This window comes from Terrapene carolina, unplaced genomic scaffold, assembly GCF_002925995.2.
Source record: "Terrapene carolina triunguis isolate 2854851 unplaced genomic scaffold, T_m_triunguis-2.0 Scaffold69, whole genome shotgun sequence".
In the NCBI taxonomy this organism is placed as follows: domain Eukaryota; kingdom Metazoa; phylum Chordata; order Testudines; family Emydidae; genus Terrapene; species Terrapene triunguis.
Window position 1 is genome coordinate 42,126,597 of NW_020664420.1, and position 27,867 is coordinate 42,154,463.

Genomic DNA, 27,867 nt, shown 5'->3' on the forward strand with positions numbered 1-27,867 from the left:
GAAAACAGGAATTAGATATTCAATATAGCATGGTCAGAGGCCATATCTCAAGGTCACCTCCTGGGGGCAAAGGTAGACACCTCACTTACCTTGTACAGCATTTCCTGGGCAAGGCAGTCTTGGGGTATGGTGTATCCAGCTGTACCTCTTAACAAGTCTCCCCTCTTCAAGGCAGGAGGGGGATATAAGTTGTAATAAAACAGTCCAAACCAAAAGGAAAATAGTTCCAAGGGGCTAGGACCCCTCCCTCACACAAAGGAGGAGAAGCAATCTTTCAGGTTCTGCAGAAATTCTTGGCTCCTACTCCCTTCTATACCTAAAAACCAAGAGTTAGCCCTAGGGATCACAAACAAACTAGCCCATCTTCTTTTCTCAGAGGACTAGGGCTGGCAATGCTCTTAAGCTGTTCTGCCGTAAATAACCCACTACATTGGTCTAGGTCTGCTTGTTTCAGAAAACCACCTCAACTGAGCTAAATTACTCCCCTTTAGCAGTCCACAGCCAGGCCTGATAAGCCACACAGGTGTGGTGGATTGGGGCTGACTGACCACAGAAGTTGTTTACCACCCACACACCAGTCAAGAAGGGGTTAATCTGTTCCGCCACAAGCATTTTTAACACCAGATGACAAGTGCAGAAACCCTAAGAAAATGTGTGATTGGTGCCTTGAGGCCCTAAAAAATGTGTATCTTAATTTTCACCGTCAGATATTTCCAAATCTTATTTTCCCCCAAAGAAGTGACTCAGAAAATAATTAAACCATATTTTTCTTACTAAATGAGAATTTCTATAGAGTGACAAAAAATAAAAATACTTGTTACTTTTCACTTACATAGTGTGTTTCATGCAAGGCTCTCAAAGGGAGCACATTACCTCCCCAGCATTTCTAGAGCTCTCCCAACCTAGGAGGTAAGACACTGATTTTCCATATGTCAGAGAAGTATCATTCAGCTGGTCAGAAACATGCTGTGTTTTAAATCACTGAATCAGTGGTCTGTGTGTTGCAAACAATACTGCTTCCATAAAATGTTGCATTTTGGCTTCACAGATATGACCTTGGGAGCCCAGCCTCTCTCTTTGTTATCGCAGGCTGAACAGCTGCGTAGAATTAGAAAGCTGCCACAAAGAACTAAAGAGGACTTTCTGCGTGAGGTCATGATGCACTCCGTGGCTGCAAAAACAAGAATTGGAGTGGTGGGACAGTGAGAAGAGGGACCAAAAAGAGAACGCGGCACTCCAGAACGAAGCGGCTCTTAAAAGTTATGGAGCACCAAGTGGACACGCTCCAGGTGCTACTAGCACTACAAACCGAGCAGCTCTGCGCCCGCCCTCCCCTGCAGCCACAAAACTTTCCCATGTACCCCCCCCCAGACACCATCAACACACTCTTATCAACTCCTGGCTCCAGTCTGTACCTGCTGTATTCTACTCCTGCCCCGTTACTGTCCAGCCCTGTGGACTCCCAGTACTCACTGCACTCAACACCCGTCCGTCTGCAGTTTAGCCCTGCTGAAGTACAGTACCCACTGCACTGTCCTCCAAAGGACAAGGTTGCATATGATACCTGGACATACACAAATCTTTAACCATCCCGGGACCCCACTTCTTCCTGTGACCCTCCCTTCCCGCATCCCCCTCAGTGCTGTTGTGTTTTTTTGTTTGTCTCGCTCCTCCAGTTGTTTTTTAATAAAAGAATTGTTTTGGTTTGAAAGCAATCTTTATTCCATTAATTGAAAGTAAACAGAGCCCAACAAAGCAACAAGCAATTTTGTTATACCTTCATAGTGCATCGTCTGCACCAATCAGAATCAGCTCCTAGCATTACAAGCACTGCACTCCCAAGCATAGTAACACATATTAGTGGCTTTCAGCTTCAAATTGCTGCCTCAAGGCATCCCTGATCCTTATGGCCCCATGCTGCACCCCTCCAATAACCCTGGTCACTGGCTGTTCAAATTCAGCATCCAGGCGCTGAGCCTCAGCAGTCCAGCCCTGAGTGAAGCTTTCACCCTTCCCTTCACAAATATTATGGCGCATACAGCACATGACTATAAGCATAGGAATATTGTCATCGGCCAGGTCCAGCCTCCCATGTAGGCAGTGCCAGCAGGCCTTTAAACAGCCAAAAGCACACTCATTCATTCTGCACTTGCTTAACCTGTTGTTGAACCGCTCCTTGCTGCTGTCAAGGTGCCCCGTGTATGGCTTCATAAGCCACGGCATTAATGAGTAGGCAGGGTCTCCCAGGATCACAGTGGGCATTTCGACTTCCCCTACGGTGATCTTCTGGTCTGGGAAGAAAGTCCCTGCTTGCAGCTTCCTGAACAGGCCAGTGTTCCAAAAGATGCGTGTGTCATGCACCTTTCTGGACCAGCCTGCGTTAATGTCTGTGAAACGCCCACAGTGACCCACAAGTGCCTGGAGAACCATTGAGAAATGTACTCGGTGGCTAGGTGACCTGGTGTCAGAATTTGAATATGCGTGCCATCTATCACCTCTCTGCAGTTAGGGAAGCCCATTTGTGCAAAGCCATCCACAACATCATGCATGTTTCCCAGAGTCACGGTCTTTCGTAGCAGGATGCAATTAAGGGCCCTGCACACTTCCATCAACACAAGTCCAATGTTTGACTTTTCCACTCCGAACTGATTAGTGACTGATGGGTAGCAGTCTGGAGTAGCCAGCTTCCACAGTGCAATCACCATGCACTTCTCCAACGACAGGGCAGCTCTCATTCTTGTGTCCTTGTGCCGCAGGGCTGGGGTGAGCTCATCACACAGGCCCATGAATGTGGCTTTCCTCATCCGAAAGTTTTGCAGCCACTGCTCATCATCCCAGACATGCATGACAATGTGATCCCACCACTCACTGCTTGTTTCCTGAGCCCAAAAGTGGCATTTCACTGTGGTCAGCACCTCCGTGAATGTCACAAGCAATCCCGTGTCGTAGCTACTACACGTGGCGAGATCAATGTCGAACTCCTCTTGCCTTTGTAGTTTAAGGAATAACTCCACTGCCACTCATGACGTGTTAGTTAGAGTGAGCAGCATATTGGTCAACGGCACGGGATCCATTCCTACAGACCGAAGAGGCAGAGCATGCAGTACACAAACCATTGAAAGATGGCGCCAAATGCAAACAGAGATTGCTGGGATGCGAAGCAATGCATCACGGGGCATTGGGATAGGACCCAGGATGCCCCATGACCCCCTCCGCCTTTCCACAACTCTTCCTCTTCTGCCGCTAAGAGATGCTCTGTGGGATAGCTGCCAGAGTGCACCATTCCAAATACCGCTGCCAGTGCCGCAAGTGTGAACACGCTATTGCGCAGGCAGCTGACAGTGTGAACACACAACAGTGGTTTCCTTTCTGTGCTCTCTGAGCAGTGCTGTAACTGCCAGTGCTGTAACTCTCCCACTGTAGACATACCCTTACTGTAGCTACCAGCCCCTCTTGCTCATTAACTTACAGGTGCTCTGTTTAGCATCTCATTATCGGCACCTGATTTCAATTACAGGCAGTGATTTGAAATCTTGGTCTCTTGCTTGGATTTGATTTTTCTTTGAGAGGCTTGACTGAAAGCAGTCTGTGCTGAGTACACATATCTTGAATGAGAATTTGAATCTGAGAAGCTCTGTAGAAAATTTACTATCTTCATCTGATAAACTAATGGCTCCTTTGTAATAAGAGATGCCTACATACATACCAGTACAACTTTCAAACAGTTGAATAAAGTTCAAACTTAGGAAGTTTGGCCTGGATCCACAGAAGGACTTAGATGTTGCAATGCTGAGCATTGCAAGGACTAACTTTAGGCACCTAGCAAATCACTGGAACAACAATCAGATCCATAAAGCCGGAGTTAGTCACCTCTGCCCCCGCCCTATACAAAGCATGGGGAGAGACAGGCACCTAAGAATGGGATCCACAGAAGCTAGCTCACCAGGTGGCAAAGCCTAAGCTAGCCACTGGAAGATGCCAACAAGAGGCATGTGTCCTATGCTCTGCCCCCTCACACAGTTAGACACCTACATCCAGGCTGCAAGGAGGTACCTATCTCTGCTTGCATTCCACAGCTGGGAACCCCTCTCCTGAATTCAGATGGCTTAGGCACCTAAACCATTTCTTGTGAGAATAAGCTACCTGCCTCACTCCATACACAATGGCCAGAAAAGGAGCTGGGGGACTGGAGCCTGGGTCTCTCCCGCCTCCCTGTTGGGTGTCCTAACAACTAGGCTATAGCCTCATTCTCACACACTCTTTCTCTGGCCCAGTGACTCTTTAATTATCTACCCAAAGCAGAATGGATTCAACAGAAGAGATTGAAGAAGCCCCATAACAGAGTATCCTATAGCTCAGTGGTCAGAGCACACCGAGAGGAATCAATCCCTATTTAATCCTCTCTCCCACCTCAGGCACAAGGGGGAATTGAATGCTGGTCTCCTACATCCCAGGTGAGCACACTAACCACTGGGCTCAAGGTGATAAGGTAGGAATCACCCAAACCTCCTCCAGCCAGATTTTTAATGAGAGATGATCTGGTAGGCATGTTCTGAGCACACCTACTCGATCAGGTCCCAAAAGGAAAATAGGAGCTCTTCTGTCTATCTTCCCCTAGTTCACGGATCACACTGGGGCTTAGGCATCTGGATGCCTAGAGGAAGGCAACTGTGCTCATGCTCAAAGAGCGGAATACAGGCACCTAGGGAAATTTTACAGCAAAAATTTAGGCGCTGGTTGCATTTAGGCATCTACAGGGTTAGGCAGCAGCCAAGCAGGAGTTTTGTGGATCACAGTAGTGCCTAAATCTGGGGTTTAGCTGCTTGTGTGCCTTTGATTTCAATGGGAGTGAGATACATAAATCCCTTGAAGAATTGGGGCCTTTAGATTAAAAAAACCAAGAAACAAAAAAACAAAAAAACAAACAAAAACAAAAAAACCACTTGCATCTGGCCAATAACAGAAAGGAACATCAAGTCTGGTTCATGTTCACTGGAGAGAAAAAAAGGTCCTGTAGGGATCTAGCACACTTAGGAAATGTTAATGAAATGGTGAAGCTGGGTTTTAATTTGACCTACTGAGTCTGACCCTTTGTTTGCACTATTGTCTGTTATCCTCTCACGATAAATTATTCTGTCAGACAGTGGAGCGGGTTTTCCCATCCCTCATCCTTCCCAAGCCTCACCATTTTTCCATGCAATGATAACATACATTACCTAATACTAACTACTGTTAAAAAGGTAGTACTGGCACATGGCATGAGAAGGAATTTCATTTTTCATTTCCTGGCTTCCTGACAATGCTTTGTCCAGAAGAAATATATTGTTTTAGAACATTTGGTCTCAGGTTATGTGTTTGAGTAGCAATTCCAGTCTATGCCAGAGCATAGTGAGAGTTCTGGACGTGATCCGCAGATTTTATGCAGCAAGAACCATTGTTTAGTCCTGCAGCAAAATACTTTAACTCTAGGGTGATGGATAAAGCTATTCAAAAGTGTACAAGTTTCACAAGAATCACAGCTTCATTTCTGCTTTAAACTGCCTTCCATTCCATCCCTTTATGAACCAACAAAGGCTGTGGATTATTGGCCAAGGGCCAAATCTTGTTCATTTTACTCGTACAAGTACCATGCATGATGAAAGTTAAAAGAATATTTGGCCCCAGGTGGATTATATATTTGTAGATTTATCTATAGTCCAGAGGAAAAGTTAATACAGGTTCTGACCCTTTAGAAAAAACTCTACACACACACACACACACACACATCTATATTTATGATAAATCAGTCTTGGTAGTCCATCGAATCCGATTATGACAAATCTGTGCAGATCATCAGTTGTTGGTCTTATGGTGTGCCCTCTGGTGACTGTACAAGCCAATTCTAGAGGTGCACATTTTGCTGCAGATGGTGCATGGGAAGTTCACGGTCAGTGGATTGTGTGCTGCTGATGCTCTGTGACGTCGTTCGCGTGCCTCTTGTAGACGCCGGCAGCGGTCTTCCTCAAAGGCGATGCAGGTATTTCTGACTGTTGCACGCCACTGTGTTCTGTCGCTGGCGGCGTCCTCAAGGTCCCTAGGTTTGATACTGCTGTAGTGCAGATTAGCTTTGATGGTGTCCTTGTAACGTTTCCGTGGACTACCTATATGCCGGATGCCCTGGGAGAGCTCACCATACAGAAGCTGGCGGGGGATTCTGTTGGCATCCATGCAGCTGACATGACTGGTCCAACGTAGCTGTGACTTCATGATCATCATTTCGATGCTTGTCATCTGGGCTCTCTCGAGGACCTCGAGATTGGGCACTTTGTCTTGCCAGCGGACCTTCATGATGTTGCGGAGGCAGCGCGTGTGAAATGCTTCGAGCTGCTTGATGTGACGCCTATATAGTGTCCATGTTTCGCACCCGTACAAAAGAGATGAAAGAACAACAGCTCTGTACGCAAGCAGTTTTGTTGACATCCGGATGTTGTGGTGATTTAAAACTTTGACACGCAGACAGCCAAGTGCCTGGCTTGCTTTGGATATTCGTGCATTGATCTCATTATCCAGTGATCCATCACTGGATATGACACTACCCAGATATTTAAAGTTCTCCACTACTTTCAGCTGAGTGCCGTCGATGGAGATACTCGGGACAGAAGCATTTGATCCGGGTGCAGGTTGATGGAGAACTTCTGTCTTTCCGAGGCTGATAGTTAGTCCAAAAAGTTGCGAGGCCTCAGCAAACTTGTTGACAATGTGCTGAAGATCATTTTCAGTGTGACCCATGAGGGCACAGTCGTCAGCAAAGAGTGCCTCAAGAAGGAGTTTCTGCACTGTCTTAGTCTTTGCATTCAGGCGACGGAGGTCAAAAAGTGAACCATCGTGCCGGTATTTCAAGTATATACCTTGGTCCAGATCTTTCAGTGCATGGTTAAGGACACATGCAAAGAACAGGTTAAATAGGACAGGAGCGAGAACACATCCTTGTTTCACGCCGTTGGTGATGTTAAAGGGGGCTGATGTGGCTCCATCAGACAATACTTCACCTGTCATGCTGTCATGAAAAAGGTGTATAATCTGGACAAATTTTCTTGGGCAGCCAAGTCGTGTTAGAATGGTCCAAAGGGCTTCCCTGTTGACGGTATCAAACGCCTTTGTGAGATCTATGAAGACAGCATACAAGTGCATGTTCTGTTCAATGCACTTCTCTTGTATTTGTCTGACAGCAAACACCATGTCGACTGTGCTCCGGCCAGGTCGAAAACCACATTGACTTTCAGGTAGTTTTGCCTCGGAAATACTGGCTATTAGGCGGTTCAAGATGATGCGGGCGATGATCTTCCCTCCAACAGAGAGGAGGGATATGCCTCTATACTTTCCACATTCTGCTTTGCTGCCTTTGTTCTTGAAAAGAGAGACAATAGTAGCATCGCGAAGGTCCTGTGGTATGTTTTCATCCTCCCAGATGTTGATGATCACGCTGTGGAACGCTGCCAGTGCTGCTGGACCTGCTGCTTTATATATCTCTGCTGGTATCCCATCTTTTCCAGGAGCTTTCCCTGAACTCATCTGGCTAACAGCTTTCTTACTCTCATCTATAGTGGGCGGAAAGTCAAGATCTGTCAGAGCAGGTTGTTGTGGAATTTCATTAAGGACATTATTATTCACGGTTGATGGTCTATTGAGAAGGTTGCTAAAGTGTTCTCGCCATCTTTCGTTGATGCCTTCTTTATCTTTAATCAGCGTTGTGTTGTCTAATGAGAGCAATGGGGTGGTCCTTGGTTTAAAGGGTCCATAGACAGTCTTAATAGCACTAAAGAACATCTTTAAGTTGTGGGTCCCAGCATAGTGCTCAATTTCTTTGGCTTTGCTCTCCCACCAGTTGTCTTGTATCTGACGGAGGTCTTTCTGTGTTTTGCTCTGAAGGTACTTGAAATGGTCCCGTTTAGAGACTGAGGAGGGGTCATTCTGCCATTCAATAAAGGCTTTTCTCTTTACTTCCAATGCTGAGCATATTTCTTCTTGGTTCTCATCAAACCAATCCTGATGTGTTCTTTTCTTTGGTCCAAGAGATGTTATTGCTGTGTCAGTCACTATCTGCTTGAACTGGTCCCACTTTTCGGTTACAGTACCGATCAGTTGTCCGTGGGATGTCAGTTTGTCATCAAGACTCTTCTGGAATTTGTTGAAACATTGAGCATCTTTCAGTTTGGCTATATTGAAAGCAGGTCGCACATGCTTAGGACGTTTGTGCCGAGAAGGAACGATGTAGAGTTGAAGAGACGTCCTGACTAATCTGTGATCTGTCCAGCACTCTGCGTCTCGCATTACTCTGGTAATCAGTACGTCTCGAATGTCTCGCCTTCTAACAATGGCATAATCTATCAGATGCCACTGTTTGGACCTAGGATGCATCCACGTCGTTTTGTATTTGTTCGCTTGTCGGAACAGAGTGTTGGTAATGGTCAGGTCATTTTCAGAACAAAGACTCAAAAGAAGTAGTCCATTACTGTTCATTTTGCCTACACCATGTGGCCCGATTACTCCTTTCCAGTTCTCGCTGTCAGCCCCGACTCGGGCATTGAAATCTCCAAGTAGGAGTGGTTTATCTGTTACAGGTGTGGCCTTGATCAGTCTGTCGAGATCTTCATAGAATTGTTCCTTTGAGTTGTCAGAGCACGTTAAAGTGGGTGCATATGCACTGATGATGGTGACATGACGTTTGGCATTTAGTGGGAAGCGTAGCTTCAGCAATCTTTCACTGATACCCACTGGAAAGTCTGGGAGTTGATGCATCAATAAGGTTTTTATTGCCAGACCAACTCCATGTATTCTATCCTCTGTCTCAGTCTGACCCTTCCAGAAGAAGGTGTAACCACCTCCTGGTTCACTTAAGAAACCTTCCCCAGGCAATCTTGTTTCACTTAATGCCGCTATATCGATGTTATAACGGACTAGTTCTCGAGCAATGAGGGCTGTCCTTCTCTCAGGTCTTGCAACAGCTTCTCGATCCATGAGGGTACGAACATTTCATACACCAATAGTAAAGAAAAATTTGAGAAAACTTACCATTGGATAAATCAGTAACTTAAGCTGAAAAGCAGATACACACTGGCGATAGCTTGATTTGACATGTGTAATGAAATCTGAAGAAGAACTATCGTAATAGCTCACAGTTGCAGTAACATGCTGAAGTGGCACTGATATCCCCATTGTGAAAGGATCAGAAAAGACATTCTCTCTCCCTTGTTACTAACTTCGCCAGGTTTCATTGGTTCCTGTCAAGCACAGCACAGGAAGACTCTGACAAACTCTTTTCATTTAACACTTCTTGACTGAATATATACATGTGAGAGCACAAAATCAAAATAGGAGCACATTTACATTTTTCCAAACACTAGTATTTCTTTCTGATCTCCTACCTAATAATGCATAAATATTGGACAGCTTTGTTTATATTTTCAAAGACCTATTCAATCATTAGCTCATTCATCCACATGAGAGAGCCATTTATGACCCCAATTTCATAGTTCCTAAGGGGTTAATTATGAGATTAGCCCCAGACATAGCAAGCCCATGTGAGAGCCAGGTTAGAACTCACGAGCAGTCCCTTGCTTCTCACTCCTTGCTCAAAGAACTTTCTCTTTAAATAAAAATGGACACCCCAGAAAGTCAGTATTTGCCACCCTAGGATAAAGCAGTATTTCCTTGTATTTAGAATAGGAAATAATCTCAGTTATTGTGGGGTGGTATTGTTGGTAAGTATTTTAATGGTGACCACTGTACTTCAGCTACCCACTTAGGCTACATCTACACTACACACCTCTAGCTCGTACTATAGGCATACCCTAGTTTTCATGAACACATGAAATGAGTTAATACTACAGATAAAATAAGGAACTTCCCTTAAACCTTAATCCATAACTCACGCAGCACCCTAGACAATTTTAAAAGGCTATGATGATCTTCAAAATGCTTGTCTGACTTTTCATCCTTGTGTGCCTATGCCAGCATTGGAAGTAAAGGTCCAGAAACAACACAAGAAAGGATGATTTCAAAGGGAGATGCACCTGTGTAAATGCGGGAGGAATCAGGCCCTTGGTGCAGAGGCGGATTAAGGTCTCTTGGGGACGTGGGCTGGAGCAAGTGGGGGGGGGGCCCAGTGCCAGAACCGTGGCCCCACCCCACTCCTTCCACCTTTGGTCCTGCCCTGTTCCACCCCTTCTACCTGCAGCCCTGCCCCATTCCACTCACAGCCCTGCCCCACTCCACCTCTTCCCCCCACGGCACCCTGTGGCCGCAGCAGGGAGCAAGAGCCCCTCCAGCCCCAGGGCTGCCACAATGGTAGATTTTTCCAGGAGCCTCAAATCTGCCCCTGCCTTGGTGTTTTAATGAAAGACACTGGAAGGCTGTCCTGGTAAGATTTCCACTCCAATGTGGCTAACTCAAGAGGCTCAGAAAATGTCACTAAGTATCCAAAACTTGGGGTACTTATGCAGACCCAAACTCCAGATCTCTCGCACTTCCCCAATTACTAAAGATGGACCAAATGTTGTGCTTAGTTACACCTCTGCAGGCCCATAGAACTGTACAGAGGCAACTAAGAACAGTATTTAGCGCATCATTAGTAATGGGGGAACCTCAAGAGGTTCAAATTCAAATAAATTCACTCCTCCCTAATCACACATACACAAAGGCTCTGATTCTGCACTTAGTTACAGCTGTATAGTCCCACTGACTTTAATGGGGTGGGTTGCACAGGTGTAACTAAATTCAGAATTACAGCCTGTGTGTGGGATTAGGGAGAAGTGAATGTTATTTAAATACAAATTCAACTGACCAGCACTTTTCCAAAAGTTAAAGTGACCCTGAATATTTTTAGAAGGTTTGGTTTGTAATTTTGATTATTTTCATGCATAGCTGCACTTCCTAATTTTGGCTGAAACCAGAAGCACCAAACCACTGTGTTTAAAAAAGAAATATATATATATATATCTGTTCTTTACACTACTTTCAACCTGGCCAAACCCAGGAAATACCGGAAGCCTTCCAGAAAGGCCCCATTTTGTGAGACTGCCAGACCAAAAAGATGTGGTGTTTTTAAAAAAGAATTACTCCAAGCTCTGCGATTTTTCAGTACAGCTCGTCTTCTCCGCATCTCTGTTTTAAACCCCAGTCCTGCAATACGCTGTGTGTTTCAATGAAGGAACGCATTGCAGGATCAGAGACTTAACTTACAAGACTTCCGGGACAGGGACTTTCTTTCTTTTATGTCCTATATAGCAATGAGCACACTGTCAGCTCTAGAATAAGATTAATAAAGAGACACAATCAGATTAAATACCATATATTTAAAAATGCATTGTTTTGCAAATAATGTCTTTAGCAGCCTAATCCTGATACCAGTTGAAATCAATAGCAAAACTCCCATTAACTTCAGTGGCAACAGGATTGGGATATTAACTGGGAAAAAAAATCTAATTTCCATTCCATGATTACACTGGTTGTTTGCCTTCTGCATTCTTCTCAGCTTGGGTAAGAGAACCAGACTAGTCACTTCCACTTTTATTTCTGTGCAGAGGAATATGTGTGATCCTGACTTGACCTTGTGCTGTAGTGTTTGGTTTGGAGATGCTGCAGAGGCCAGCTTGTTTGGGCTTTTCAAAATGTTCCCTTTGTGGGTTTTGCTTTGGAGTAGATCCATGGAACCATTTCTGGTTGCCTTAGGTTTCAAAATAGTTCATGCTTCCCAAACAACTTCTGGGACAAACTTGACCTAGCAGTGCCTTTTTAAATTACTTTATATGTATTCCTTACTGACCACACCAAGTGTGTTCCTTCACTTAGAAATAACAAGGCTCAGTGTCATTGTTCTGAAGCTTTTCCTGTGTGGTGGAATGCAATAAAAGACTGAAGATTCACAAAACTGTGTCCAAGATGGTGACTGATAACAACATGGCTGTCAAGTTGTGGGAAACTATCCCTGGTCAGTAAATGCTGCAGCATGGGACCAACACAGACTTCCATCTGTAAGTCATAGAAAGGCAGCATGTAGATTGTGATGAGGAAAATATTATATTTAGAAATGTCACTTTGAAGGTTAAAAATAATGTGCTAGATTATGTCTCCCATAGTGCAGGTGCACTTGATGGTGGATGGGTACAGGAAGCTTATCCTTTCTCCCCCTTACCTTATGTACTTGCTCAGGAGCCAGACAACCTGGCTTCTGTTGTGGAAGTTCAGCAAAGGCAGCTAGCACTGCTAGCAATGTTAGCAATAGACAGAGCAAGTGTTTCTGGAAAGGGGGAGGCTGCAGCCATAGTTCCATCCTCCCTGCACATTAGGATGGTTATATTTGAGAAAGCATTGGCTACACTGGCTTTACAGATGTAACATAGGGTACCGTCATTCATGCTGCTTTGATGAATTATTAGTTCTTGAAAATACATGTTTCCTCCTGTCAACAACACTTGGGCAGTTTATCCTCTATGGGGGGAGGGATAGCTCAGTGGTTTGAGCATTAGCCTGCTAAACCTAGGGTTATGAGCTCAATCCTTGAGGGGGTAATTTGGGGATTTAGTTGGGGATTGGTCCTGCTTTGAGCAGGGGGTTGGACTAGCTGACCTCCTGAGGTCCCTTCCAACCCTGATATTCTATGTATATTCAAGATGACTATCACCTTGGAATCTATGGTAGGCATCATACAAAATTAGGTATTGAGACCATCACAAGAACTTTTTTTCCCATGCCACTTTCCATCTCCTTCTCTACAATGTGCCTCAGGCTCAGCAAAAGCCCTAAACATACCCAGCAGAAAGCAATGTGACACTGATGTGTTGTAATAGGCAGAATTTAAAGAGCTATATCATTAATTGCAGTTGGCTATCCACTATGAATTTGGATTGCAAATATCCAGTCAAAAACCACAGTCATTCAAACATATGCACTGAGTCATTGAAGGGCTGGTATTTCCCTTCTTCAGAAGAAACATATTGATCTAGTGGCAAATTTAAACAACAAATAGGACCAAACTAAAAGCCCATATCTGAAAACTCACAACCTTTGGGAAATTTTGGATCCAATCCCAATTTTGCACCTTAGGCCTCTCTCTAGTCCAAAACTGTACAGAAGTTGAGACTTGTGGTTCTCCTCCAATCCTCATTACAACTAGTTTCCCAGGAGGGTCATCACATTCTCTTGGTGATGTCAGAATTCTTTCTGACATTACTTTTCAAGCCTCTCTTCATTTGTTCTCCCCTTGGAAACAGACACTGCCCAACATTCTGCTCACAAAATCACGCTATCACTCTTATTTCCATGACCCCCTCAGTGTGCCAGGGTGGCTGTTGTGTCTGCATCATGGTATTCATCATCATAATGCCAAATACAAAGACATTTACCAATGTTTGGACAGGACTTGGCTCAATGCCTAAGCAATTTCTTTTAAAAAGTCTCTGCAACGCAATAGAATGCAGCAATACTAGGCAATAGCCCCAGGTAATTCAGTGAGCACAGTTCTAAGGAAGTCAGTGCATGTTTCTAAAATTTCTGAAACTCTTTCAGGCCCAGACTTTGCTGAACGGGTAGGGTAGTTTTTAAAATATTGATGACGAGAAAGCCCTTCTTTAGGTTATAACAACATAATACTTCCATTATAAAGTGTCAGCGTGAAATAGCCTTAGCTAAAATCATACAACTGTGTCTGATGCTTCCTCTACAGATTTCACTTCTGCTGCCTATGGAGAAGCTGTTACTTCTGTCTCATCCCTGATGCTGCCACAGTACCACACAAGCTCTGCCATTGGGTCAGTGGGTACTGGGACTAGAAGTGAATTATTTTTTTAAGTTATTTGAGTCCTACCTAATAGCCAGGCTTAGGTGACTGTTCTGTGGGATCTTTGGTGTTCTATTGTTGCCGTGTATATAAGGAATTATTCTGTTTCCAGTGCTCTCCATTACAGCCATGTTAAATGTTTGTAACAAACCAAACTGAAGTTCACCTGGGTTGGGTTTTTAGGAAACAAAATCCCAGCCCAGGTTTAGGCCCCTCCTCAGTCCTCATTTGACCTGCCTGCATTCCGCAGGTGCTTGTGACTTTAAAGTCACTCAAGGCAACTGCCCAGAAGCTAATTAAAAATTCTGTATATGCCACTTGATGTAGACATGACATGAAATTATGGAGGCCCACGCTAGTGCTATGAGTTAAAGGATTAGAACATGTTTCCCCGCACCTGGCAACCTTTGTACCCATAGCTATTGGGTAGTTTAAGAGTCCAACTTTGATTAGTTGCATTAGAGTCCAACTTTGCTAGTGCATTCAATTGCTGTCTTCTAAACATATAAAGGCAGTTACCTTGACAAGTGACATGCTGCCATCCCTTTCCAGAGTGCTCTTTGGCCTGGATCCACAAAGGGACGATGGTGAGCATCAGAACTCCTAACTTTTAGGCACGTAGGAAATCACTGGAACAAGAATGGGATCCACAAAGCTTAAGTTAGATACCAACGCTCCCTCTATACTGAATGGGGAGAGACAGGTGCCCAAGAATGCAATTCACAAAAGCCACCTGAAAACCCCTCTCCAAGAGTCAGGCAGCTTAGTCACTTCTTGCAAGATATGCCCAGAGGTAGTAGTGCTACCTCCTCCTTCATCATAACTTTTAGCCCAGTGGTTAGAGCATTTACCTGGGATGTGGGACACCTGGGTTCAATTCCCCCCTTCTCTTACTGACGTGGCAAAAGGATTTGACAGAGGTCTCCCACCTCCCTAGGCCCTGAGCTATGGGCTATTCTGATGGGGGGGGCTCCCTCAGTATCTCCTGTTGAAGCAGTCCCACTGGTCATCAGGGCAGAAAGAAATAGTAAGACTGACTGGATAGCTGACTGGTTAGGGCACCCACCTGGGAAATGGGAGACCCAGGGTCTAGTCCCCAGCTCCAGTGACTATTCAAGTATTTGTCCAAAATGGATCGGCTTCAACAGCAGCAGCAACTGAGGGAGCCCAACATCAGACTCTCCCCTAGTTCTGAGGTTAGAATATTTCCAGAGAGGTAGGAGACCCCTGTTCAAATCCTTGCGGCCACGCAGGGGGAACGGAACCCAGCTCTCCCACATCCCTAACCAATGGGTTATTATAAGGAAGGTAGCATCATCACCTCCAGGCAGATTTTGAATAGGGCCCAGTTAGCAGGCATGCTCAGAGCATGGCTACCAGATGAGGCCCTGCAGGTGAGATGGACATTACCCTGCCTATCATCCTCTGGTTCATGGGTGGCTGTGACATACTGTTCCTCAATATAGCACCCTGTAACCCCCACATTCACCACTGATATATGATGATGATATGTTTGGTACTAAGTATGCCTTGTGAGATATCCTTTGAAAAGTCATGATCTGTTGAACATTATGATCCTGTTGAATTATATGTATTGCCATTGTATGTGAAGTTAGGCTGTTTCTGCAATATGTTGTGAGTCTGGGAAGATGCCCAGGGGTAGCCTTTCAGTGGCAACAAAGAAGAAACTAACACCCCCAAGACAGATTTACATCAGGACTAGCCAGCCATGTGTTGATGGCCCATTAAGGAGAAGCTACTCTCCCAGTGGGCCCCTCCCAAAGACTCCTGAGAGAGCATGTACACGATGGGGGCTGTCTAACCCCTGTGACACAGCAAGGAACTTTCCAGAACCTGGAGGGTGTATAAAATGAGGGGCAATGATATCATCACTTGAACTGTCCCCTCCTCCCACCTGCAACCTACGCTGACGTTTGGAAGAAAAGACTTTGAACTGGGGAGATTGGTCCCAGGCCGAGCAGGGAATTCAGCCTGTGTGTTAAGAACCAAACTGCTTACAATGCCTAGTGAAGTGAGAAAAACTGCTTGATTCAAATTTTGCTTAGTCTGATAAAGTTTAGGAATTAGAATGTGATTTTACCTTTTATTTCTTATGTAACCAACTATGACCTCTAGGCCTAACACTTATAATCACTTAAAATCTATCTTTTCTGTAGTTGTTAAACTTATTTTAAATGTTTTATCTTTATCCGTGAATTTGTCTAAAATGCTTGCAGAATCTGCTCAGATTACAAAGGCTGGTGCATGTCCATTATCCTTTGATGAAGTGTCAAACTAATTAATGAGCTTGCACTGATCAAGAAGGGCTTGAGCAGTGTAAGATGGTACATTTCTGGGATGCAAGGCTAGGGCTGGGGGGATTTGCTGGAGTCTCCTTGTGTATAGTTCACAAGAGGCTGTGAGAGCCTGCATGTAACTTTGGGTGTGACTTCACATGCTAATGATTGTGTGACAGTGAAGCCTGAAGGTTCTGTTTGTCATCAGCAGAGCAGTGTGAGAGGTACCCTGATCCGGAGAGTAATAGGGGGTCACAGCTGTTCCATAGTCCAGACTGTATGGGGTGGGGGGCAGATTGTTAATATATAGGTCTGTTTGTTAGCCTGGGATAGAATTTTGGGTTTGACTTTTTGATACTCTTATACTAAAATGTGTAAACAAGGGACAAAGACACTGATGTGGCTTCTGCCTAGTCAGCTGGATTTGTTAGCACACTGGGAACAGATAAGAGCAGTTAAAGTGTTATTCAAGAGCACGCTTTAAGATCGCTTTGAGATAGGGGTTGAGGCAAAATCAAGAAACCACTCAGGAGGGGCAAAGGAGCTTGGGGGGGGAGGGGAGGGAAGGTATAAAACACTAAAAGACCAAGCAGCACAACCTTGCCCCTTACCCCTCCCATGGGGTACAAAAGGGGTGGAGTGAAGACCCCACACCCAAAATGGAACATGACGCTAAAGTTGTAAGGGGTGGGACTGTGGGCGTGCATTGCGGGTATATTTGGGCCTCCTAAGAAGGAGGTGGGGGGAAATAGGGAATAGGAAATGAGAATGGGGAATAGGGAACGGGGACACAGGTGAGGCTCTGCGGCATCAGAGCTGGAAGGGGGACACAGGGTAAATGCAAAAAGAACAGGAGTACTTGTGGCACCTTAGAGACTAACAGGGTAAATGCTCTGTGGTGTCAGAGCTGGGAACAGAACACTGGGAAACAGACTCTGCTGGTGTACAGAGCGATGGATATGCTTGTTTGGAATTAACCCCAGTAAACATCATATTGTCTGCACTTCAGACTTCTGGTCTTTAGTTGCTTGCTGTCTGTGTGACAAGAACCAGGGAAGTGGGAGGGTGGAGGGAAAGCCCTCTAACAGGGATCACAGTTGCACTGGGGGTTAGGCAGAGATAGCTTCCTGGATGCCTAGTGTGAGGCAGCCCTGCAGTTGCCCAGAGGTAGAATCTTGGGTATGTAGGGAACTTGGACAATGAACACTGAAGTGTGGAGAGAAAGATTAGACACCTCCAGGATTAGGCAGCAGCTGAGTGAGAATTGCAATGGAACCTAAAACAGAGACTAAGGTGTCTACACTAGAAGCTTAGGTCAGCGAAAACTGCCTTGCATCAACTTAACTATGAAGATATACACATTGAAATGCTCCTCCCACCGCCTTAACTCGCCTGCTACACCAACCTAATAAAACCACCCAGACGAGAGGCATAGAGCTTTCTGTGACACAGTGTCAGGGTAGACAATGTGTTGCTTGTGTCACCTTAAATGGCCTCCAGGAGGTGTCCCAAAATGCCCACTGTGACTGCTCTGGTCACTGTTTTGAACTCCGCTGCCCTGCAGCCAGGGCTGACTCCAGCTTTTTTGCTGCCCCCAAGCGGCGGGGGGGAAAAAAAAAAAAAAAAAGAGAGAGCCGCGACCAGCGGCAGTTCGGCAGCAGCTTTGCCGCGCCGCTTCATTCTTCAGCAGCAATTCGGTGGCGGGTCCTTCGCTCCGAAAGGGACTGAGGGACCCACTGCCGAATTGCCGCCAAGACCCAGATGTGCCGCCCCTTTCCATTGGCCGCCCCAAGCACCTGCTTGCTGCGCTGGTGCCTGGAGCCGGCCCTGCCTGCAGCCAGGTACACAGGTGAACAACCCTCCCCCTTTAAAGCCCTGGGGAGTTTTGAAATTGCTCTTCCTGTTTGCTCAGGGTGGAGAGCTAACATAACTGCCCAGATGAACATGCTGACTCCACATAGCAAACGGACTCCAAACTGATTCATGACTGACTGGTGAAAATCTGGCATTGCCAGCTGCTGCACAGCAATTGCCACTTGTGTCTCTACCGTTACTGTAGCTCTCATTTTGGTGTCCCTGCGCTGAAGGACTGGGGTGAGCTCTGCACACAGTTCCAGGAAGGTGGCTTTGCACATCCGAAAGTTGAGAGCCATCCCTAAAAGTCATCCCAGACCTGCATAATGATGCAATCCCACCACACAGTGCTTGTTTCTCAAGCCCAGAACTGATGGTCCACCGTGTGCAGCTGCTCCATGAATGCCAACAGCAATCTTGAATTGTTTCTGTCTATGGCACAGAGCAGGGCAGACACCACAGCATCAGAGTTGCAGCTCATGAAATACTGCAGGATCCACGATCTTGCCACACTCTGCATCACTTGAATGTTTGTCATATGTTTTGGGTTGGTTGTGTTACAATGCAACACCTGAAGAGCTTTTCTATTTCTTCCTCTGACAGCAGTGTCTCTGTGCCCCTAATTACTATTCTTGCCCTTCCCTGGACATTTTCTACTTCTTCTATAGTCGAGATGGCGTAACCAGAATTGAACACAATATTCAAGATGAAGGTGTTCCATCCATTCACACAATTTCATTAACATCTTTTCTGGATTGTTTTTTTTTTTTTTTTTTAAATGGACCCTTCTATCTCCTCTGCCTTTACCACTCTTGTGCCTGGAACAGCAGTTTTCATTGAGTTGTCCACAATGATGTTCAAGTCAGAACAATAATTATATCCCAGCTGCCTGAAACATGCATAGTATTTAACTAACCCACAAAATATACTGTCAAGTAATTGAGGCTTATTACAGTTGGTTTGTCCGGTTTTTCTTAAAGCATCAGTTAACTCCTGGCAAGCAGGAAAAATTAGCTTGCTTTATTTACAATAACCAATTCCTTTTGCATGCAATGGAAATTTGCTTTAACAGGGCTAGACCAGTATTGCAACTATAGTAAATGTTACAAAACACTTTTCAGTTTAAGGTTTAAAGGCTTAAATCCTTCTAAAAGTAAAGGTGAGCACCCTAAACTTTGCAAATGAGTTACAATAGTTGCAAAAGTTGGTATTTTCCAGTTACTTATGCTGTGGGCAGCAGATATAAGCATTACCAGCAGCTCAGTTTTGTCCTCAGAGGAATCTATAGTATTGCTCAATTGTACGATTATGACAATTTCACAGTTATATGCAATTCATTGTGTGGGTGATTACTGTTTCATGGGATATTTTAGTTACACTGTATAAACTATTTCAAAATGCAGCTTTAATGTAAAGGGTTAATAGATGTTTTAATGAATGATTAAATTGTTAGTCACAATAGATCAATGGGTTGCTTATAACCTGTGATGTGTTTCTAACCATCACTAATACATTGGTCATGTCAGTAACATGCTTATGACATCCATCATTAACCCTTTATCTTACATCTATAAATAGTTGATAAAGTGGGACTGACCCTTATGTTTGTTTTTGAAGTGGCTGTATAAAGTGCAGTATTTTCATGATGAAAATAAAGAAACTCTTCCAACTGCTGTACTGTAGGGAATATTTTTACATTGGTGGATATGGACAAGATGGCTATCACTGACTTCCACATTTCTGTGAATTAAGAGCCGTAGTTTGGCACATCCAGAAACTAATTCAAGAGACAAAACAGGCCCAGCCCAGAGCCTGTGATTTACTTACTCTTCCTGAAATTTCAGGACAAAGGGGTCCACTTAAGGCCTCCAACATTGGTAGTTCTGCTATGTGGAGGACAGGCAGCTGCAGAGCAGGTTCCCAGCAGGACGCCACATGCCCATTCCCTGGGAGGTCTGGACTCCTTGCCAATTCTACATAAGCCATCCCAGAGTTAAGAGTTATGATACTCTGGAAGAGCCCTGCTGATTTTAATGGGGCTACTCATGCAGTAAGGTACTGCTCAATGTGAACAAAGGTAGCAAGATCTGGCCTTTGAGTAGTCCCATTGAAACCAATGGCTCTACACCCATAATCAATCGTTTTGAAGGATATAGCCCAAGCGTTTTTCAATTCCAGTATCAATGATCCTGAGTCTACAATAGCACAGAATAGCACGTTGAGGTTTCAATAAGTTTTGTATGCAGGCAGATCTCAGTATGAATTAGGGAATGCTTTTTGTTTTAATTTTACAATCAATTTGCTATTATTCACATGCGGTTTAGGCTGTACCTTGTCATTTATAGTCAAGCTTTCCCATCATTAGGATTATAAATTACCCCTGCTTTTCTAAACAGACTTATCTGGGGGGGAAAAATCACTTCACATGTAGAGAGCCATGTTAGAACAATACATACAGAGATGGGATGCATGAAACCAGCAACATTAGAGAAGGACTGTCTTTAGACAGTCATGTTAAACTGACACCTCACCAAGGATTGTGAACCCCCAGATAAGAACCCTGAATTAAGGAGAGAAGGGGTATTGTTTGTTCTTATTGTCTCTTATGGCTTCTTTGTTTTTAAGAATGTTCAGTGTTGAGTGTAATTATGTTAGTTGATTCAGTAACTAAATACAAAATTGCAGACAGTATATTAGATACATAGAGTAATTTGGAAAAATGTCTAAGAAAAATATGCAATAAATATTTTATTGAAATATTTTGACCTAGTCTAAACAAGCCACTTATGTTCAGCTATTCATTTATTTTATTTGCTGACTTCAGCATTGTTGGATATACAGTATACTACAGGTTTTCGTTACTTGAGTAGCCTACTGCTGCCCTTCAGTGGGAGATACCGAGGTAGCACTAGGACTAGCTATTTTTGTTTGCAGTAAGAAAGTGTATGCTAAAGAAACAAACAAAGTCTTCATCATACCAAATACTGTGCAAACACTTAAAAGGTAAAACCATGGGTTTAGTTCATATTTTAGCAGGGCCGGCTCCAGACACCAGCTTCTCAAGCAGGTGCTTGGAGCGGCAGTTCCGGACAGGGGCGGCAGTTCCAGGTATTCGGCGGCAATTCGGTGGACGGTCCGTCACTCCGCCTGGGAGTGAAGCACCTCCCGCCGAATTGCCGCCGCAGATCGCGATCGGGGGTTTTTTTTTTTTTTTTGGTTTTGGCTGCTTGGGGCGGCCAAAACCCTGGAGCCGGCCCTGTATTTTAGAAACCATGTTCATTGCAAAATCCACTACAAAATCATGCAGAACTTGAACATTTTCCCAAGAATTATCCCTCAGATTCAATGTTTTATGTCTTTCATATTATGACTGTGCAAGCCATTTTAATATGCCTAACTGTACTTCTGAAAGAGCACATTTGGTTTTAAAGGCTACTGAATTTCCTAATAAAATCCAATACATTGATATTGACAAACAATCTTTAAAGAGCCATAGTAAGTGCCCCAGTATCTTGCAATAAAGTTAAAACAATATTTATTTTTTCAATATTTAGATGAAACCCTCTGGGGTATGGATCAATTTATTCCCAATAGGTATAGGATATACTGTATGAAACATAGCTTAGGCTTCAAGAGTACAATAGGCACTTGCACTGGCATGGAGCACCTCTGATGTCAATGCCCCTCTTTCCCCACCCTATACACCAGCTGTCAGGGTTCCTTCCCCACTCTAAACTCTAGGGCAGGGGTAGGCAACCTATGGCACGGGTGCCGAAGGCGGCACATGAGCTGATTCAGTGGCACTCATATTGCCAGGGTCCTGGCCACTGGTCCAGGGGCTCTGCATTTTAATTTAATTTTAAATGAAGCTTCTTAAACATTTTTAAAACCTTATTTACTTTACATACAACAATAGTTTAGGTATATATTAAAGACTTATAGAAAGAGACCTTCTAAAAATGTTAAAATGTATTACTGGCATGCAAAACCTTAAATTAGAGTGAATAAATGAAGACTCGGCGCACCACTTCTGAAAGGTTGCCGACCCCTGCTTTAGGGTACAGATATGGGGACCCGCATGAAAGACCCCCTAAGCTTATTTTTACCAGGTTTAGGTTTTGTTTCAGGTTGCCCCTTCTGATATTTTCTCCAACTGCTACTCAAAGACTTTTTGCAGATGCTCCGGGTGTTCTGCCCATGAGTCAGAAAAAATGGCCACATCAAGGTAGGCGATTGCAGATTCTCCCAATCCCACTAGGAGACCATCTACAAGTTTCTGGAAAGTGGCGGGTGCATTTCGCAGCCCGAAAGGGAGTACATCAATTCATACAGCCCTACATGGGTGATGAAGGCTGACCTTTCCTTGGCGGGCTCATCTAGTGGTACTTGCCAGTACCCCTTGGTTAAGTCTAAGGTAGAGATGAACTGGGCATGTCCCAGTTTCTCCAATAGCTCATCTGTGCGTGGCATTGAATAGTTGTCTGGGCGAGTTACAGCATTTAGATTACGGTAGTCCACGCAAAAGTGTATCTCCCCATCTGGTTTGGGAACCAGAACCACTGGAGATGCCCATGTACTGTTAGAGGGGTGGATTACACCCATCTGTAGCATGTCCTGGATCTCCTGTTCTATAGCAGCTTTAGCTTGAGGAGACACCCGGTAAGGTTGAGCTCTAATTGGGCGAGCATTACCTGTGTCAATGGAGTAGTATGCCCGTTTGGTCCATCCTGGGGTGGCTGAGAACATTGGCACGAAGCTAGTGCACAGCTCCTTGATCTGCTGTCACTGCATATGTCCAAGGGTCATGGAGAAGTTCACCTCTTCCGCACCACCGTCACTTTTTCCTTCGTAGTAGACACCTTCAGGCCACTCAGCATCATCTCCTCCCTGGGCTGTAAACTGACAAACCTTTAATTCTCTGGAATAAAAGGACTTTAGAGAATTAACATGGTACACCTTAGGCTTTAGGTTTGAGGTGGGGGATGCTATGAGATAGTTAACAGCTCCCAGGCGCTCTTGGACTGTGAATGGCCCTTCCCACGACGCTTCCATCTTATGGGGCTGGAGCGCCTTCAAGACCATGACCTGGTCCCCTACTTTGAAGGAACGCTCTCTGGCATGTTTATCATACCAGGCTTTTTGCTCTTCCTGAGCATCTTTCAAGTTCTCTAGCAAGGGCTAAAGAGTTTCGGAGGGTGTTTTGTATGTTGCTTACAAAGTCTAGAATGTTAGTTCCTGGAGAAGGCTTAAACCCCTCCCATTGCTGCTTCACCAACTGTAATGGCCCCTTAACCTCGCGGCCATACACAAGTTCAAATGGTGAAAACCCTAAACTGTGATGTGGTACAGCCCTGTAGGCAAAGATCAACTGCTGCAACACTAAGTCCCAATCATTGGAGTGTTCATTTACGAATTTACGTATCATGGCCCCCAAAGTTCCATTAAATCTCTCCACCAGGCCATTTGTTTGATGGTGGTAAAAAGGGGTGGCAACCAAGTGTTTCACCCCATGAGCTTCCCACAGGGCCGGCTCCAGGCACCAGCCCAGCAAGCAGGTGCTTGGGGCGGCCAAGGGGAAGGGGCGGCATGTTGGGCTATTCGGCTGCAATTTGGTGGCGGGTCCCTCTCGGAGGGAAGCACCTGCCACCGAATTACCCCGAAGAAGAAAGTGGCGCGGTGGAGCTGCTGCTGGAGTGCCGCCGATCGCAGTTGCGATCACGGCTTTTTTTTTTTTTTTTTTTTCCGCTTTGGGTTGCCAAAAACCCTTGAGCTGGTCCTGGCTGCGGGTGACCATTCCCACCCTCTTGACTAGCTTCACATGGTTGGCCAAGTCTTCCCCAGCAGCATGGGAATGGGATAATCATCATAGACTGCAAAAGTCCACATTCCTCACCAGCTCTTGTACTGGACAGGCAACTTGACTGTAGGCAAGTTTAGAGAGTTTGATATGAAGGGTTGAATTGTCACCTGGGCCTCTGGGTTGATGAATTTGGGCTCCACTAAGGATTGGTGGATAGCTGACACTTGTGCTCCAGTGTACCTCCACGCAATAACCTTTTTCCCGCCCACACTCATGGTTTTCCTTCACTCTGAGGGTATCTGGGAGGCATCTGAGCCTGGGGACCTTTGCAGTTCATTACACCAGAATCACACCAATCTGTTGAGGTTCTTGGGTCAGTTGGCCTTTATATGCCCTAGCTCATTACATTTAAAACATTGCCCAGCTGACTGGTCACTGGGGTGAGGTGGGTTGCTGGAGACTGGTGTGGTGGGACATTAAGGGGTTTGGGGTTTTCCTTGAGATGTAGGTGGGCCTTGGGCTGCCCCCAGTGGTAGGGTTTTGTTTCAGGTTGCCCCTTCTGATATTTGTTCGAACTGCTACTAGTTTTTTTTTCTTTTCTGCCACCTCCACCCATTTGGTTCCAATCTCCCCCACCTCGAACACAGTTTTGGGCTTCCTATCTAGGATGTACCTTTCTGTTTCCTCAGGAACACCCTCTAAGAACTGCCCCATTTGCATTAGGAAAGGCAGATCTTCCGGAGATTTAACACTTGCTCCTGATATCCAGGCATCCCAATTTCTTACAATGTGGCAGGCATGTCGGGAAAATGCCACGTCTGGTTTCCACTTTAGGGCTCTGAACCGCCGACGGGCATGCTCAGGTGTTAGCCCCATTCTAATTTTGGACTTGTTTTTAAAAAGTTCGTAGCTGTTCATGTGTTCCTTAGGCATTTCAGCTGTCACCTCTGCTAAGGGTCCACTGAGTTGTGGTCTCAGCTCCACCATATACTTTTCTGTAGAGATGCTGTACCCAAGGCAGGCCCTTTCAAAATTTTCTAAGAAGGCCTCTGTATCATCGCCTCCCTTGTAGGTGGGGAACTTTCTAGGATGGGAAGCAGTACCTGGAGAAGGATTGCTAGGGTTGTCTGGTATATTCTGCTTAGCCCTGGCCCTCGCTAACTCCAGTTCATTCTTCTTCTTTCTTTATCCTCCATCCTGGCTTTTTCTGCCTCCATAGCTCTCTTGTGGGCAGCTTCTTCTGCCTCCATCCTGGCTTTTTCTCTGGCCATCTGTCGATCATGTTCTTTTTGTCTCTCTTCAGCTTCAAATCTGGCTAATTCCAGTTTTTTCTGTACGCCACTTTCTGTCATCCTAGCCTTCCTGTGCTTAACTTAGTTTAACCCGAGAGCTAGAAAGAAAAAGAAAAAAAAACTTTATTATAAAGAAAGAAAAAGTAAAAGAAGCACCTCTGTAAGAATCAGGATGGAAGATAACTTTACAGGGCAATCAGATTGAAAACACAGAGGATTTCCCCTCTAGGTAAAACTTTAAGGTTACAAGAACAGGGATAAACCTCCCTCTTAGTACAGGGAAAATTCACAAGCTAAAACAAAAGATAATCTAACGCATTTCTTTGCTATTACTTACTATTTCTGCAATACTAGATGCTTAGTCCAGATATGGCTTAGGAAGATGTATTTGCCCTACCCTGGTTCCTTTGCTGACTCTGAGAGACCAAAACAAAGACACAAACAAAAACCTTCCCCCACAGACTTGAGATCTTCTCCCCTTATTGGTCCTTTTGGTCAGGTGCCAACCAGGTTATCTGAGCTTCTTAACCCTTTACAGGGAAAAAAGGAATTAACCCTTTACAGGGTAAAGACGGATTTTATGCTATCCTTAGCTGTATGTTTATGACACCAGCAGTTGATGGATCTTTGCTGCCTAAACCTAAAAGTCCTTATTGAACTGAGTAGTGCCACTAAATAAGGACTTGCAGAACTGGAGCCTTATGTGGATGTAATTTGTTCCAACATGAACTGTTTCATAATTCATAAACTGTGTCAGTTTGTTATTTTGCTAAACTCCAAATCTGGGGACATTATGTACTTGAATATCTGGATCTGTTGGCACTATAGCAGAATTCTAAATTAGTTAATACTGGGACATATGTACCTCTGCAGCCAGAGGGGATATAAAAAAAAAAAAGAAAACAGGATCTCTGCTGTTACAGATTGTGGAAGGGGAGAGCACATTGGTTTTCTGCTTCCCCTGACCCTGCAAGAAGCCCTTCCACTGTGCAGCTTGTGCTCCCTAGGCCAAGAGTGAAACCAGGAAGGTGCCCTGGACAGTTACCATCACATTCCCTCAAGCCCTCTCGACTTTGCCATGTCACTTAATGCTGACCTATCAACAGCACCTTGCCTGCTTTTCCTCTGTGCTCCAGAGTCTTTGGGGGAAAAGATGACTAGCAGATACCTCAGGGGGCCACTGTAGGACCAAAGGGCCTCCACATGGCTAACCCTGTGGATTCCATTAGTTCTGGGGATCTGGGAGACAAACTCACTCACTTGCTGCTTTAGTGAGAGACTGGATACAAGCCATGTGCTTAACAAAAGAATGCAAGAGATATTCTGCAATTGCAAAGTCAGAGTTTTGGCCTTTGCACGGATGTAGCCTCTGCAGGGGACAATATAGCCCCTTATGTTCATTACAGCTGCTGAGGACATTTTCAGATTTCAAAGTTTCAATGAAAAGTGTGACTTTTTTCTGATTTTTGACCAGATCAAGTGTTGATGAAAACATGGAGAATAACGAGAAGGCGGCATGAACATTTCCCCCCAAAGTATATCTAGAATAAACAAAGCTTGACAAATAATATATGTGTGGGGAAAAAAAATCAAAGCCCTCTTTAGGTATTTCAGAGTAACAGGTTTGTACTGCTGCACTGAGTGTACTGCAGGGATGCATATTACTGTTGCTCTGTCACTGAGCTACCCATTGCATTTATACAACTTTTAAGAAAGGGGTGGGACACAAATCTGCTGACTCATTACTGCCCCACAGGTGTTGCAGTGATGCTTAAGTGCAGCATTCAGGCTAGCTAGCAGCAATTTCATGCTCTTGCAGCATTCAGGAAATAGCAACCAAGGGGTCTTTATAAGAGAAGAACAAGTAGTCTTCAACAAAGCCAGTCCCCCAATTTGTTTTTCTCTACAGGATTCATGTGTTTGAGCTCTCCCATATTTTCAGGCACTGGAGTCTTAAGTCTGTGGACTGCTGTCTACAAAGCGCTACAGATCTGTTACTACAAGCTGTTTCAGCAGTCCCTGTTCTGCACACCACCCCCTCACAGAGCATCACAGAAGCCATGGAGTAGAAATAAGGTCTGACTTCTCTGGAACCACAGCCTCCTACCCCTGGCCCTGAAAGGGGACTATTTAATCTAGCTGTGCTAGGGCTTATGACACAGTTGAGAAGTTCTGATTCCAGCCAATAGAAAAGTACAGGGACATGACTGCAGTACATGATAATACAAAGGGATGCTGACAGGGCCAGTGCAAGGATGTTTCGCGCCCTAGGCGAAACTTCCACCTTGCGCCCTCTCCCTTCCCCGAGCCCTGCAGCAGCTCCCCGCCCCCCCCCTCCGCCCAGAGGTGCCCCCCCGCGGCAGCCCCCCCCCCCCCCCCCCCCCCGGAGGCCCCCCCCCCCCGCGGCAGCTCCCCTCCCCACCCACTCCTACCTGGGGAGCCGTGCGGCAGCTCGCTACCCCAGTTCACCTCTGCTCCACCCCCTCCGAGCCCTGCAGCAACTCCCCATCCCTGCCCTCCGCCCTGAGGCGCCTCCCCCATGGCAGCTCTCCACCCCCACCCGGGGAGCCGTGCGGCAGCTCCCCACCCCAGCTCACCTCTGCTCCGCCTCCTCCCCGAGCACGCCGTCCCTGCTCCACTTCTCCCGCCTCCCAGGCTTGCGGCACCAATCAGCTGTTTGGCGCCGCAAGCCTGGGAGGGAGAGAAGCAGAGCGGGGCGGCGTGCTCAGGGGAGGAGGCGGAGCAGAGGTGAGCTGGGGGCAGGGGGGGAGTTCCCCTGTGTGCCGCCCCCCCCCTACTTGCTGCAGG

The 27,867-nt window shown here is 45.4% G+C and overlaps 1 protein-coding gene across 1 annotated transcript; it reads right to left on the reverse strand.

The window, feature by feature from the left end:
- Positions 1–4,619: 4,619 nt before the first annotated feature.
- LOC112117806 lies at positions 4,620–25,119 on the reverse strand. The gene is made up of 4 exons (XM_029910921.1): positions 24,930–25,119; positions 8,229–9,014; positions 6,231–7,490; positions 4,620–4,702 (listed from the first exon to the last, which is right to left on the reverse strand). The coding sequence occupies exons 1-4, from the start codon at positions 25,117–25,119 to the stop codon at positions 4,620–4,622; spliced, it is 2,319 nt and encodes a 772-aa protein (XP_029766781.1).
- Between the last annotated feature and the right edge of the window lie 2,748 nt (positions 25,120–27,867).